The sequence below is a fragment of the Mirounga angustirostris genome, unplaced genomic scaffold, assembly GCF_029215605.1.
Source record: "Mirounga angustirostris isolate CCGP_5_RB_7025 unplaced genomic scaffold, mMirAng1.0.hap1 SCAF_6, whole genome shotgun sequence".
Taxonomy (NCBI): Eukaryota; Metazoa; Chordata; class Mammalia; order Carnivora; family Phocidae; genus Mirounga; species Mirounga angustirostris.
In genome coordinates, this window is record NW_026991714.1 from 103,244,998 (window position 1) to 103,257,664 (window position 12,667).

Below are 12,667 nucleotides of genomic sequence, written 5' to 3' on the forward strand. Positions count from 1 at the left end.
AGTATTTGCTTTTGGAAATAATTGTATAGTTTTTTAAGTAATCTCTATCCCCAACATGGGACTCAACTCACAACCCCAACATCAAGAGTTGTGTGTTCTACCGACCGAGCCAACGAGGTGCCCCAAGAAATAATTGTATAATTTTAACATAGATACGTCTTATGTGCTACTTTCCCATTATGTCCCCACCTCTTAGACTAGCCATTGTTGCTGCAACAGGTTCCACACAGGCTTTGGACAATTACGGCCTAATAGCACTTCTTGTTAGGGCCCATGCTTTGTACTCCTTGTAATGGGAGAGAGTAGTCACTGTATACATTGTATAAATTCTCTCTCTCTTTTGTCCTTTAGACGGAGATCTCTGAATCACATTTTAAAAGTTTTCCTGAAAAGTTTGAGACACAGTCACCTGTAGTGATGGGATGGAGCAATATCATTTCTCATCATGGCCAACTCAGTAACATCTTCGTAGACTTTTCCTTTTTCTTGTTTCACTCCCTTATCTCTCACTTCTGCTTTCGGGAATCACTTTTCAAATAAGGGCCTTGTTTATAAGCCCTTGTCTCAGGCTCTGCTTTTGGGAGAACCTAGCCTAAGATACTATTTTATTTCTTTTGAATGTTTTCCTTTTTATTATGTTTTTAATGTACTTGTTTATTGTTACCTGTTTATCATAAAGTATAAAGCCAAATGGAAGAGATGCATAGGGCAGGTACAATGTGTGGGTTTTCCAACACCACCAAGCAGTTAACTCTATTTTGACACTATCTACATGGAGATAGCGTTAGATGCCACAAGTTAAGGGCTCAGTCCTACAAGACTGTCCCCTTCCACACTTCAGATTCCAGTCACAAGTCCAGGTTATTGTCTGTACTTCTTATTTTTTTTTAAGATTTTATTTATTTATTTTAGAGAATGAGCTGGCATGCGAGTTGGGAGGAGGAGCAGAGGGGGAGGGGAGGGAGGGAGGACAGATCTCAAGCAGACTCCATGCTGAGTAAGGAGTCCAGTGGGGGGCTTGACCTCACGACCCTGACGTCATGACCTGAGCTGAAACCAAGAGTTGGATGCTTAACCAACTGAGCCACCCAGGCGCCCCTATTATCTGTACTCCTGACCAACCAGTTACAGATCAGAGATTCCCATGACCCCCTCCTTGGTTTCAATAATTTGCCAGGGTGGTTCACAGAACTCAGAGAAGTATTTTAGTTAGTAGATTATGGTTTATTGTTGTCAGATAACAAAACTAAAACAATTTGGTAACAGCTTGATGTCCTTTATTCAAAGGAAAACTGCATGGATTCAGGGAGTACAGTGCCTTACAAGCAGTGGAGTACTCCTCCCAAGGGATTTTGGGCAAGAGTGTGTTTTATAGAGTATTAAAAGGGGCATCTTGGGAATGGTGTGATTGACTAGGGTTGCATATCTGACCTTATTTAGAAAGATCAAGGAACAAGGAAATAAGTATAGAGTTGGCTGGTGTAAGGGGAGTAGCTAACCGGATATACTACATTTCTGGTCAATTGGACCATTTACACGAACACAAAAGTTTAGTTTGCTGATGAGGCACTCTGGGCAGGAGATGGCTCCATCTTGGGCCTAGAAATTTATTTTAACATTATAAAAGGATTTAACTGAGGAGCACCCAGAAGGAAGAGATGCATAAGTCAATATGTGGGAAAGGACAGGTGGTTACATGGTGGAGCCACTTTCACCAAATCTCCACAGATATTCACCTGGAAGCTCTCTAAAACTCATCCTTTTGGGTTTATATGGAGGCTTCATTACAAAGGCACAGTTGATTAAATGGTTGATGATGGAACTAAGTCTCCAGCCCCTATCCCCTCCCTGGAGGTGGGGGTGGGACTGAAAATTCTAATGCTCTAGTCACCTGAGATTCTCCCCGCCCCCCCCATCCTTAGGTTACGGTGTTGTTTTCCAAAAGTAGCCTCATTAACATAACAAAACACCTTTATCCCAGTCTTCCAGAAATGCTAAAGTTTTAAGGAGCTCTTTGCCAGGGACCAGGATGAAGGCCAAGTATGCATTTCTTATTCTAAACCACAATATCACAGAATGGTATAGGAGTGGGGAAATGAACTTCCATGGGCAGTGCGACCCTCCCAATAGTTGTGTTCACCAACCTAGAAACTTCTACACCATCTTAATTTATTATGTTTTTAAGATTTATGTTAAAATTTTGATTGGCATCTTCTGTTACATTTATTGAGTTCTGTTTGGGGAAGTAGTCTACATGTACAGTTCAAGAATTACAAATAACTATAAGTTAAGACACAAAGCAGCATCTATATGTGAATTAGTGGAATTTATTTAAATATATGGAACTACTATTACCATTTATTGGACATATACAAAGAAAATGGCAAATGTTGGCTGAACATACTTTTTCAAGCCCCCTGTTTCAATAACAGTAGAAGTAAAATCCATATAACCCTCCCCATGGAGGGAAGGAAAAGAAATCCAAGAGATCTGCCTGAGAATAAGTTAAGACTTTATCCTAAGAGGAACTTAATGGAACATGGATTTGTAATGCAAATATTAACAATCTTGTTTATACTATGGCTTTATAATAAAAATGAATTACAAAATAAAGCGGATTCACAAAATGAAATGCAATTTATATCTGTTAGTATTAGAAAATGAATCTGAGATTGGAATCAACAAAATAGCTAACCTACATGTAATTGAAAAGTCCAAAGAGGGTATAGGTTTCAGGTGAAGCTTAATTGGTCCAACAACTTCATCGATGATCCAGTTTCTTTGTTTTTCTATTCTGCCCTCTGTGATGTCAGATTTATCCCAAAGCAGCCCACCAAGGGACCTTGAGGTACTAAAGGTGCCAGTACCTTCTGCATTTATATCTACCCAGAAGAAAGATAGTTTGTTTGTATGTGAGCACTCCTAAAAAAAAATCTTGGGGTCCATTTTGATTTGACTGGCTTGGGTTACATGCCTATCTATCTCTGATCAATAAGGGTAGAGAAATACATTGTGCTGATTGGTTTTGGCTTTCGTGTGCCTCAAGGTTAAGCTAATCAGACTCTCACTGTCCCATGAACTGGGGTGGATCAGTTTCATCTAGATCTCTTGAACGAGGAAATTTGGGGTGAAAGTAGGAGGATGACAAGGAATAGATGACAAGCACACAATTCTAGGTTTATTATGAGAATGGCTTCAAATGACCTTAACTGAATTGTAATATTGTTTGGCAATAACAAGGCAAAGGTTATTCTTTAATTAACAAATAATAAAAGAACAAGTATCCGTTAAATTTTTTCCCAATAATTTTTTTTTTTTTAAAGATTTTATTTATTTGAGAGAGTGAGAGAGAGAGGGAGCATGGCGGGCGGGGAGGGGCAGAGGGAGAAACAGACTCTACGCTGAGCAGGGAGCCTAACGCAGGGCTGCACCCCAGGACCCTAGGATCATGACCTGAGCCAAAGGCAGATGCTTAACCAACTGAGCCACCCAAGTGTGCCCCATCATTATTCTTAATAATATATAAAAAATTACTCCCAGTCTTAAATTTGAGTGATTCAGTCCCAGCATTTTCTTGTTCTTTGCGTAAATGTATTCTTGTCCATTTGCATTCAGGAAAAAAAAAGGTTTTGCTAGACAGATAAGTTTAGGAATATAAGTTTAAACAGGGTTCTGTGATTCAGGGTGCTCATCTTTTCCCTGATTCTAATTTGACTATAGAAACCTTAAGCCCGGGACGCCTGGGTGGCTCAGATGGTTAAGCATCTGCCTTTGGCTCAGGTCATGATCCCAGAGTCCTGGGATTGAGAACTGCATCAGGCTCCTTACTCAGCGGGGAGGCTGCTGCTCCCCCTGCTTGTGCTCTCTCTCTCTCTCAAATAAAGAAATAAAATCTTAAAAAAAAAAAAAAAAAGCAACCTTAGGCCCAGAGAGGGTATACTGACTTATTAATAGTATACTAAATTTTCAAATGGAGTACAATGGAGGTGTTCAAAGGATTGACTTCTGAAAAAGAAATGTCACACTTATAGTCCTTAAAACCAAGAGGGGACAAGTTGGGGTGGAGAGATTGACATGAAGGTAGCAAGATACTTTGTGGTGTTAGAAATCTGCCCTATCTTGATTCTGGTGGTAGTTCGATGACTGTGTATATTGAACCAAACACTGAATAAAAAGAAACAGCCAGGCATCCCAGTGACACCCCATACTCTTTTAAAAAATCAAGTTAGAGTTTTTATTGTTTGAGTAACAATACATAAATCAGAGAAGTTTTCTAATAAAATAATCATCAAGTTTTACTGTATCTGCCTGTTGATCCTTTATCTCCTAAGTACTTACTTTCTTTTTCTGTTAAATTTTTATTCTGATTACAAATACAACTTAAGTCTGAATAGATAAATGTATTTTATTTTAACTCTCCCCCAATCAGCTTTCTTTAAAAAGAAAAAAGGGACAAATAACTTTGTATATTCAGCCATAGTTGCCCAATCTGTGGTTTTATTTTGTTTATTTTTTATTTTTTTTAAAGATTTTTATTTATTTATTTGAGAGAGAGAGGGAGAGAGCCCGAGCAGCAGGGGAGGGACAGAGGGAGAGGGAGAAGCAGACTCTCTGCTGAGCAGAGAGCCTGATGCTGGGCCATCCCAGAACCCTGGGATCGTGACCTGAGCCGAAGGCAGTTGCTTAACCAACTGAGCCACCCAGGTGCCCCAAATCTGTTGTTTTAATATGATACTGTAATTCAGTCTTCTGAATCACGATAGACTATAATTATAGGTTATATCCCATTCTCTAAAACTCTGGGGAACCAGTCCTATTGATATTACTGATCTCCAAATAGTGAGGATAGTAACTGGTGTGGAGGCAACTGGAAGAGATCTTCAGCAAACTGGAGATCAGTGGGAAATTACACAGAAGCAAATTTCGTTGAAAAACCTAGAAGGATTCCTCCTATCAAGGCTGACCGAACGATGGCCACTGGTCCATTGCTTGCTGTCAGTTGGGCTTCCGTTTAAGGCATCACTTGTGGTGGAGTTCTAGCTTTTCCTTGGTTTTGATCAATACTGTGATCATTGTGAAAACAGACTTCAAAGTTTGTTAAATGTAATTAAAAATTATACCATTTTTGATACCCATTGGGCAGGTCTCACCACAGTCATTCCCAGCTTGTTCAAGGATAGGGCTCTTGGTGGATTCCTATAGGACTTTCTGCAACCTCCCCAATAACTTTTGTTAGTTCGGTATCTTACTAGCTAGAAAAGAGTTAATTATCTGTCATATTTGTTGAGTATAGAACTTTGTTATGATAGACCCCTTAAATAAAACATTGAAATTAATTAGCTTCAGTGATTAGCTGTTGAATATTATGAAAAAAGATCACAGGATCTGGTTTCCTCTATTTCATCCAATTTAAAAGCCATCATCCTTTTTATTTTTTTATTTATTTTTTATTTTTTAAAGATTTTTATTTATTTATTTGACAGAGAGAGAGGGAACATAAGCAGGGGGAGTGGGAGTGGGAGAAGCAGGCTTCCCGCTGAACAGGGAGCCCGATGCGGGGCTCGATACGGGGCTCGATCCCAGAACCTGGGGATCATGACCTGAGCAGAAGGCAGACACTTAACGACTGAGCTACTCAGGCGCCCCAGTCATCATCCTTTCTAAATGGCTTGTGCTACTCTAAGATGCTACCTGAAATGTAAAAGGCAAACCAAAGGTTTAATAAACTAGTATGTTATGTTTATTTTCAAGGTAAAATGAAGATATTTATTTTTATATTTGTATGCATTTTATACATCAACTTACTTTCAGAAGTATTTCTAATTTATGCTTGCATTTTTGTGTTTTTTTTTTTTTTTAGTGAAAATATTCTCTTTGGAATGGGAAATCCTCTTCTTGACATCACTGCTGTAGTGGATAAGGATTTCCTTGATAAGTAAGTATTAAATTCTTCATATGTACTATGTGAAACTTACTGTTTTTTTTAAGATTTTATTTATTTGACAGAGCACAGGCAGGGGGTGAGTGGCAGGCAGAGGGAGAGGGAGAAGCAGGCTACCCGCTGAGCTGGGAGCCCGACGTGGGGCTCGATCCCAGGACCCTGGGATCATGACCTGAGCTGAAGGCAGATGCTTAACCGACTGAGCCATCCACACGCCCCACTATGTGAACCTTATATCTAAAGAAAAGCTAGTGAAAACTTTGTACTTCAGCACCTTCAGTTGGAGGAAAACTCAGGAAATTTAAACTCATTAATAGCAAGTTGCACTATCATTATTTGTTGAGTAATTGACCACAATTTTCCCTGGGAAAACTTTAGGTACATTTGTTCAATCCTATTGCTTGTTTCACTTGAAATTTAGTTTTTATTCTGTGCAAGGAAGAAGTATATATGATTTACCTAATGATTTAATTCCCAAATTTTTAGATTGCTGTCAGTGAACTACATCTGTCGTGGTACTATAACATAAATGGGAGAAAAAATAGGATTAGAGAGGACAAGAAGAATATGCAGGACATAATTCAGAGGCCAGGAATCTATATTATTTCTCCCTTAATAGTAACTTTTGATGTTTTTAACTTAGCTGGGAAATCAGTTTGTGTTTATTTTTCTGGTTGTCTGACACCATTTGGTACAAGGAAAAAATTGAGTAGTAAAAAAAGGATTAATGATGAGAAAGCAAGTTCTGTGCCCAAGGGCAGCCACTTTAAAAAAAAAATGAGGTAAAGTTCACTTAAAATTTATAATTTTAACAATTTTAAAGTGTGTAATTCAGTGAGTGCCAGTACGTTTGCAGTGTTCTACAGCCATCACTGCTGTCTAATTCCAGGACATTTTCGTCACCCCAGAAAGAAAACTGTACCCGATAAGCAGTCATTTCACTGTCCCTGCCTGCCCTTCCCCATCTCTGCCCTGTGCCCTGGTCTCCTGGGAGCCACCATTCTCCTTTCTGTTTCTGTGGATTTGCTTATTCTGGACATTTTATTTCATATAAATGGAAACATAGTATGTGACCTTTTGTGTCTGTCTTACTTCACTTAGCATGATGTTATGATGTTTTTCAAGGTTCATCCAAGCTGTAGCATGTGTCAGTACTTTATTCCTTTTATGGCAGAATGATATTCCATTGTGTGTGTGGGTATATATATCCATATATATATATATATATACCCACACACACATACTTTATCCTTTCATTGATTGATGGACATTTAGGTTGTTTCCTTTTCTGGCTATTGTTAATCAAGCTTCTGTGAACATTTATGTACGAGTTTTGTGTGGACATATGTTTTTATTTCTCTAAGATACATACATTGGAGTGGAATTGACGAGTATGGTAGTTCTTTGTTGAACTTTTTGAGGAACTACCTAACTTTTCTACACTGGTTGCACCCTTTTGCATTCCTACCAGTGTTATATGTGAATTCCATTTTCTTGCCAAAACTTGTTCTTTTCTTTTATTTATTCACTTATTTTTAAAGATTGTATTTTGGGGGGCTGCCTGGCTGGCTCGGTTGGTGGAGCCTGCGACTCTTGAGCTCAGGGTTGTAGGTTTGAGCCCCACGTTGGGTGCAGAGATTATTTAAAAAATAAAATCTTTTTTGATAGTTACCTTTGATGCACAAAAGTTTATCTATTTTTTCTTTTGTTGCTTGTGGCTTTGCTATCATATCTGAGAATTTATTTTAAATCCAAGGTCACAAAGATTCATGAGTACGTTTTCTTCTAAGAGTTTTATAGTTTTAGCACTTAAATTTAGGTGTTTGATCTGTTTTAATTTTTTTTTTTTTAAGATTTTATTTATTTATTTGACAGAGACATAGCGAGAGAGGGAACACAAGCAGGGGGAGTGAGAGAGGGAGAAGCAGGCCTCCCGCCGAGCAGGGATCCCGACGTGGGGCTCAATCCTAGGACCCTGGGACCATGACCTGAGCCGAAGGCAGATACTTAACGACTGAGCCACCCCGGTGCCCCTGATCTGTTTTAATATTTGTATAAGATGCATGTTAAAGGTTCTGTTGATTCTTTTGCATGGAAATCTGGTTGTCCCAGCATCATTTTTTTTTTAAAATTTTTAAAAGATTTTATTTATTTATTTGACAGAGAGAGACACAGCGAGAGAGAGAGCACAAGCAGGGGGAGTGGGAGAGGGAGAAGCAGGCTTCCCGCGGAGCAGGGAGCCTGATGTGGGTTTCGATCCCAGGGCCCTGGGATCATGACCTGAGCCGAAGGCAGACACTTAATGACTGAGCCACCCAGGCGCTCCCCAGCATCATTTCTTGAAGAGACTATTTTTTTTCCCATTGAATGCTCTTGGTACTCTTTTTTTTTTAAAGACTTTATTTATTTGACAGAGAGAGAGACAGCGAGAGAGGGAACACAAGCAAGGGGAGTGGGAGAGAGAGAAGCAGGCTTCCCACTGAGCAGGGAGCCCGATGTGGGGCTCGATCCCAGGACCCTGGGATCATGACCTGAGCCGAAGGCAGACACGTAACGACTGAGCCACCCAGGTGCCCCTGCTCTTGGTACTCTTGATGAAAATCAGTTGCACATAGACTTGTGGGTTAATTTCTGGATCCCCAATTCTATTCCATTGGTCTGTATGTCTGTCCTTTAGCCAGTACCACATTGTTTTGATTATTGTAGCATTGTAGGAAGTTTTGAAGTAGTTAGGTTAGGGAAAAGCCTACTAATAAGTAACATAACACTTAATGGTGAAAGACTGAATAATTTCCCCTAAGATTAGGAACAATTCAAGGATGTTGACTCTTACCACTTCAAAATGTATGCAGTGGTCCTAAAGATTCTAATTGGGGCAATCAGGAAAGAAGAAATAAAAGACATGTAGAATATTTAATGAAATCTACAAAAAGCTAGTACTGAGTTCAAGAACGATTGTAAAGCTAATAATTTTCAGTTATCAATTTTATAGTAAAATTTTATAATCAAATTTACAGTAACCAAAATGGTGATACCACCATAAGCATATTACTGGCATAGAATAAAAAATCTGGAAAAAGACCTATATGCAAATGGATAACTGATTTTTGACAAAGGTACAAGGCAGTTCAGTAGAGAAAGGATTGTCTCTTGAAGACCTGGTGCTGGAACAATTGAATATCCACATGCAAAAAACCCCAACTTGGATCCATATTTTGCACCGTATATAAAATTAACTGATAAAACTAAATGTCAAACCTAAAACTATAAAACTTCTGGATGATAACACAGGAGAAAATCTTTCTGACTATGGTTTAAGCCATGATTTCTTATATATAACACCAGGAGCATGTTCTATAAAAGAAAAAATTGATGATTTGGACTTCATCTAAATGAAAAATTTCTGCTACTGGAAAGGCACTGTTACGGGAATGAAAGGACAAACCACAGGCTGGGAGAAAATCTTTGCAAAGCATATGTCTCACAAAGGACCACTGATCAGAATATATAAAGAGCTCTCAAAACTCAATCAGAAAAGAAACAACCAAATTAAAAAATGTGCAAGAGATATGTCATATATGGATGACAAGCACATGAAAAGATACTCAAACTCTTTTTGTATTAGGGAAATGCAAAATAAAGCTGTGGTGAAATACTACCACACATTTGTTAGAATGGCTAAAATTTTATAATTGAGCATACCAGAAGTTGACCAGGATGTAGAGAAACTGGAACCTTCTACTCAGGAGAATGTAAAAAGCTGCAATGAGTTCGATAGTCTTAAAAAGTTAAATGTACATCAACTATTTGATCCAGCTGTTCTGTTCTTAAGTATTTATCCAACCGAAGTGACAGCATATGTCCATATAGAAACCTATTCACTAATGTTCATGGTAACTTTGTTTTTAATAGCCAAAATCTGGACGTTACCTAAATATCAGCAGGTGACTCATTAACCTGATTGTTCACCCATACAGTGGAATACTAGTCAGAAATGAAAAAAGAATGGAGTATTGACTGGATGAAACTCAGAATAGTTGTGTTGTGTTCATTGAAAGAAGCCAGACAAGAATACTGTATGATTCCATTTATATGAGATTATAGAAAATGCAATTTAATCTGTAGTGATAGAGAAAGCAGATCATTTGTTTCATATGCATGGGACAGGGTGTGGTGGAACATGGGAAGGAGAGGTTATAAGGGGTATGTTCATTATCTTGATTTTGTGATCATTTCATGAATATAGATATGTATCAAAACTTATTAAAATATATATGGTGTATTATATGTCAGTTATACCTCAGACCTTTATAAACAAAACAATAATATAAAAATAAAATCAGTTGAATGTGAATTCATGAGCCTGAAGTTAGAGCTCCTTCATTTGCTTAGTGTGAGATGTTTTGTTCAGGAAATCAACTTATTAATAGTCACTATTTAAAAAAATGGCATATAAAAATATAAAGAGAAAGTAAGAAATTTGAAATTTTATGGTGTGTGTAACCAGTGTTGCTATTTTGATGAACATGCCTCCAAACATCTCTTAGGCATATACAACCTAGAGGTATGTGTTTGTGTTTCTGAGTTAATACTATGTATAATCTTAGGTAATTTGCTTTTTTCTTACTCTACACTATATTTTGGATATTTGTTTTTATTTTTATTTATTTATTTTAGATTTTTCATTTTGGTGTGTTTTTTTTTTTTTTAAGATTTTATTTATTTATTTGAGAGAGAATGAGAGACAGAGAGCACGAGAGGGAAGAGGGTCAAAGGGAGAAGCAGACCCCCCCGCTGAGCAGGGAGCCCGATGTGGGACTCGATCCCGGGACTCCAGGATCATGACCTGAGCCGAAGGCAGTCGCTTAACCAACTGAGCCACCCAGGCGCCCCTGGATATTTGTTTTTAGAAGTTCATGCACATGTGAGCAGATTATGATCTGGCAGCTGTGTGCTAATACTACAGGGAGCTCAAGTAGCTTCTTTGTTTCATTAGCAGCTGATCCTGAATGGCCAGCTGAAGCTTAATATTTTTATTTTGGGAGGGTTTTTATTTTTATTATTTTTTTAGATAAATCTCTTTTTAAAAATATTTATTTATTTGACAGAGAGAGACAGCGAGAGAGGGAACACAAGCAGGGGGAGTGGGAGAGGGAGAAGCAGGCTCCCCACTGAGCAGGAAGCCTGATGCAGGACTTGATCCCAGGACCCTGGGTTCATGACCAGAGCCGAAGGCAGACGCTTAATGACTGAGCCACCCAGGCGCCCCAGGAGGGTTTTTATTTTTAACCTTGATTTTTGAGTTAGTACTTGGAGATAAAAAGTAAGTTTTTGGACCCTAATCATAAATGTAAAGACTTCCCTATTCTTAACATCCCTGATCATTTTTTTCCAAAATATACGTTGAAAGTGTTGCTTATTATTTCAGTAGACTATGTTTAATTTACATTTCAGACCATGTTTAGTTAAGTATTTTTTACATTCGAATTGTGTAAATACAAATTTTCTAGGGATAGGTACGAAGCAAATGAAATATATATTTATTAGTATTTTACACTATGAAAATGAGTTAACCATCAAAATTTTTTGGATAAGTTTTCTGATTCTGATTTTTAAGAAAACTTTCTGGCGTTTTCAATAAGTAAAAATACTTATCAGTGTACAACTAGTGCTAGTTAAAAAGTAAACTAGTACTGAAGGTTTTTAAGGGATAATGTTAGTCCTTTGCTGCATCTTCCACCTCTCCCCTTGCTTTTTCCCTATCCTCCGTAAGTGCTGTTTTTCCAAAAGAAACCATTTTTAATTCTGCTAGTTCTTTTTTTCTTGGTATCTGGTTGTTTCTAAATAATACAGTAATATTGCTATGTGCAATTTTGATAAGGATGGTTGATTGGAGAAGCAAATGATAAATGTTCCTTTAATGTAGGGAAAGGATACAAGATCATGATTCCATTAGGATGCTTTCCAGAACACAGCATTCTGCTGGAGGGGCACACTTGATCTTCAGGTTCCTGCAGGAAGAGATAACTTAATCATGTTCATGTTCCTGACATAGTGGAGAGGATTTCCTCGGGCCTTCTGAGAACTTTGCTTTTGCCATTCTTATTAGCAGGATTTTTATAATCTCTTGATGTTTAATTGTTGAAGAGTCTCTGATAACTTACCTCCTTGCTGGCCAGGTTCTAGATTGGTAAAAAGTGGTATACATTTCTGAATGTTTACCGTGACACTAGGTGAATTGAAGGTTAATTTTTCATGGGAACCATCTGTCTAGCAGTCCCAAGCTTAGGGACTGTTTGAGATCTATATTACTAGGTATTTCTTGGGTCTGGCAGTTTTTATTTATTTATTAAAAATTTTAAAAATTTCATTTATTTTTTTAAAACTCTACCCCCAAGGTGGGTCTCCAGCTCACAACCCTGAGATCAAGGGTCATATGTTCCACCTACCGTTTTAGCCAACTAGAAGCCCCTTGGGTTTGTCAGTCTTAGATATTGTGTATTGACTCCCTATTGTGATAGTTTGTGAAAGTTTTAGCTTTCTTTCACCTACCACCATTTCCTCGTTATCTTAGCCATATTATGAAATTATGTTAAATCAATAATCATTGTGAACAAAATTGTGGACTGTGATTACTTACAAAACTTTTTGTTTTTCTTCCAGTAACTTATTGTATCTTGTATTCATTTGCACCATTTTCTGTACACTTACTTGGTCTATTAAATC

At 37.9% G+C, this 12,667-nt stretch overlaps 1 protein-coding gene across 6 annotated transcripts in view; it reads left to right on the top strand.

The window, feature by feature from the left end:
- Positions 1 to 12,667, top strand: part of ADK (adenosine kinase) — a 508,350-nt gene that overhangs the window by 34,456 nt on the left and 461,227 nt on the right. For 4 of the 6 annotated variants that reach the window (XM_045878144.3, XM_054508227.2, XM_045878147.3 and 1 more), the window contains exon 2: positions 5,861 to 5,935. The exons of the other annotated variants lie outside the window; for them this stretch is intronic. In XM_045878144.3, the coding sequence (XP_045734100.1) occupies positions 5,861 to 5,935 (75 nt within the window). The remainder of the gene's footprint in view (positions 1 to 5,860; positions 5,936 to 12,667) is intronic. 6 annotated transcript variants of the gene reach the window in all.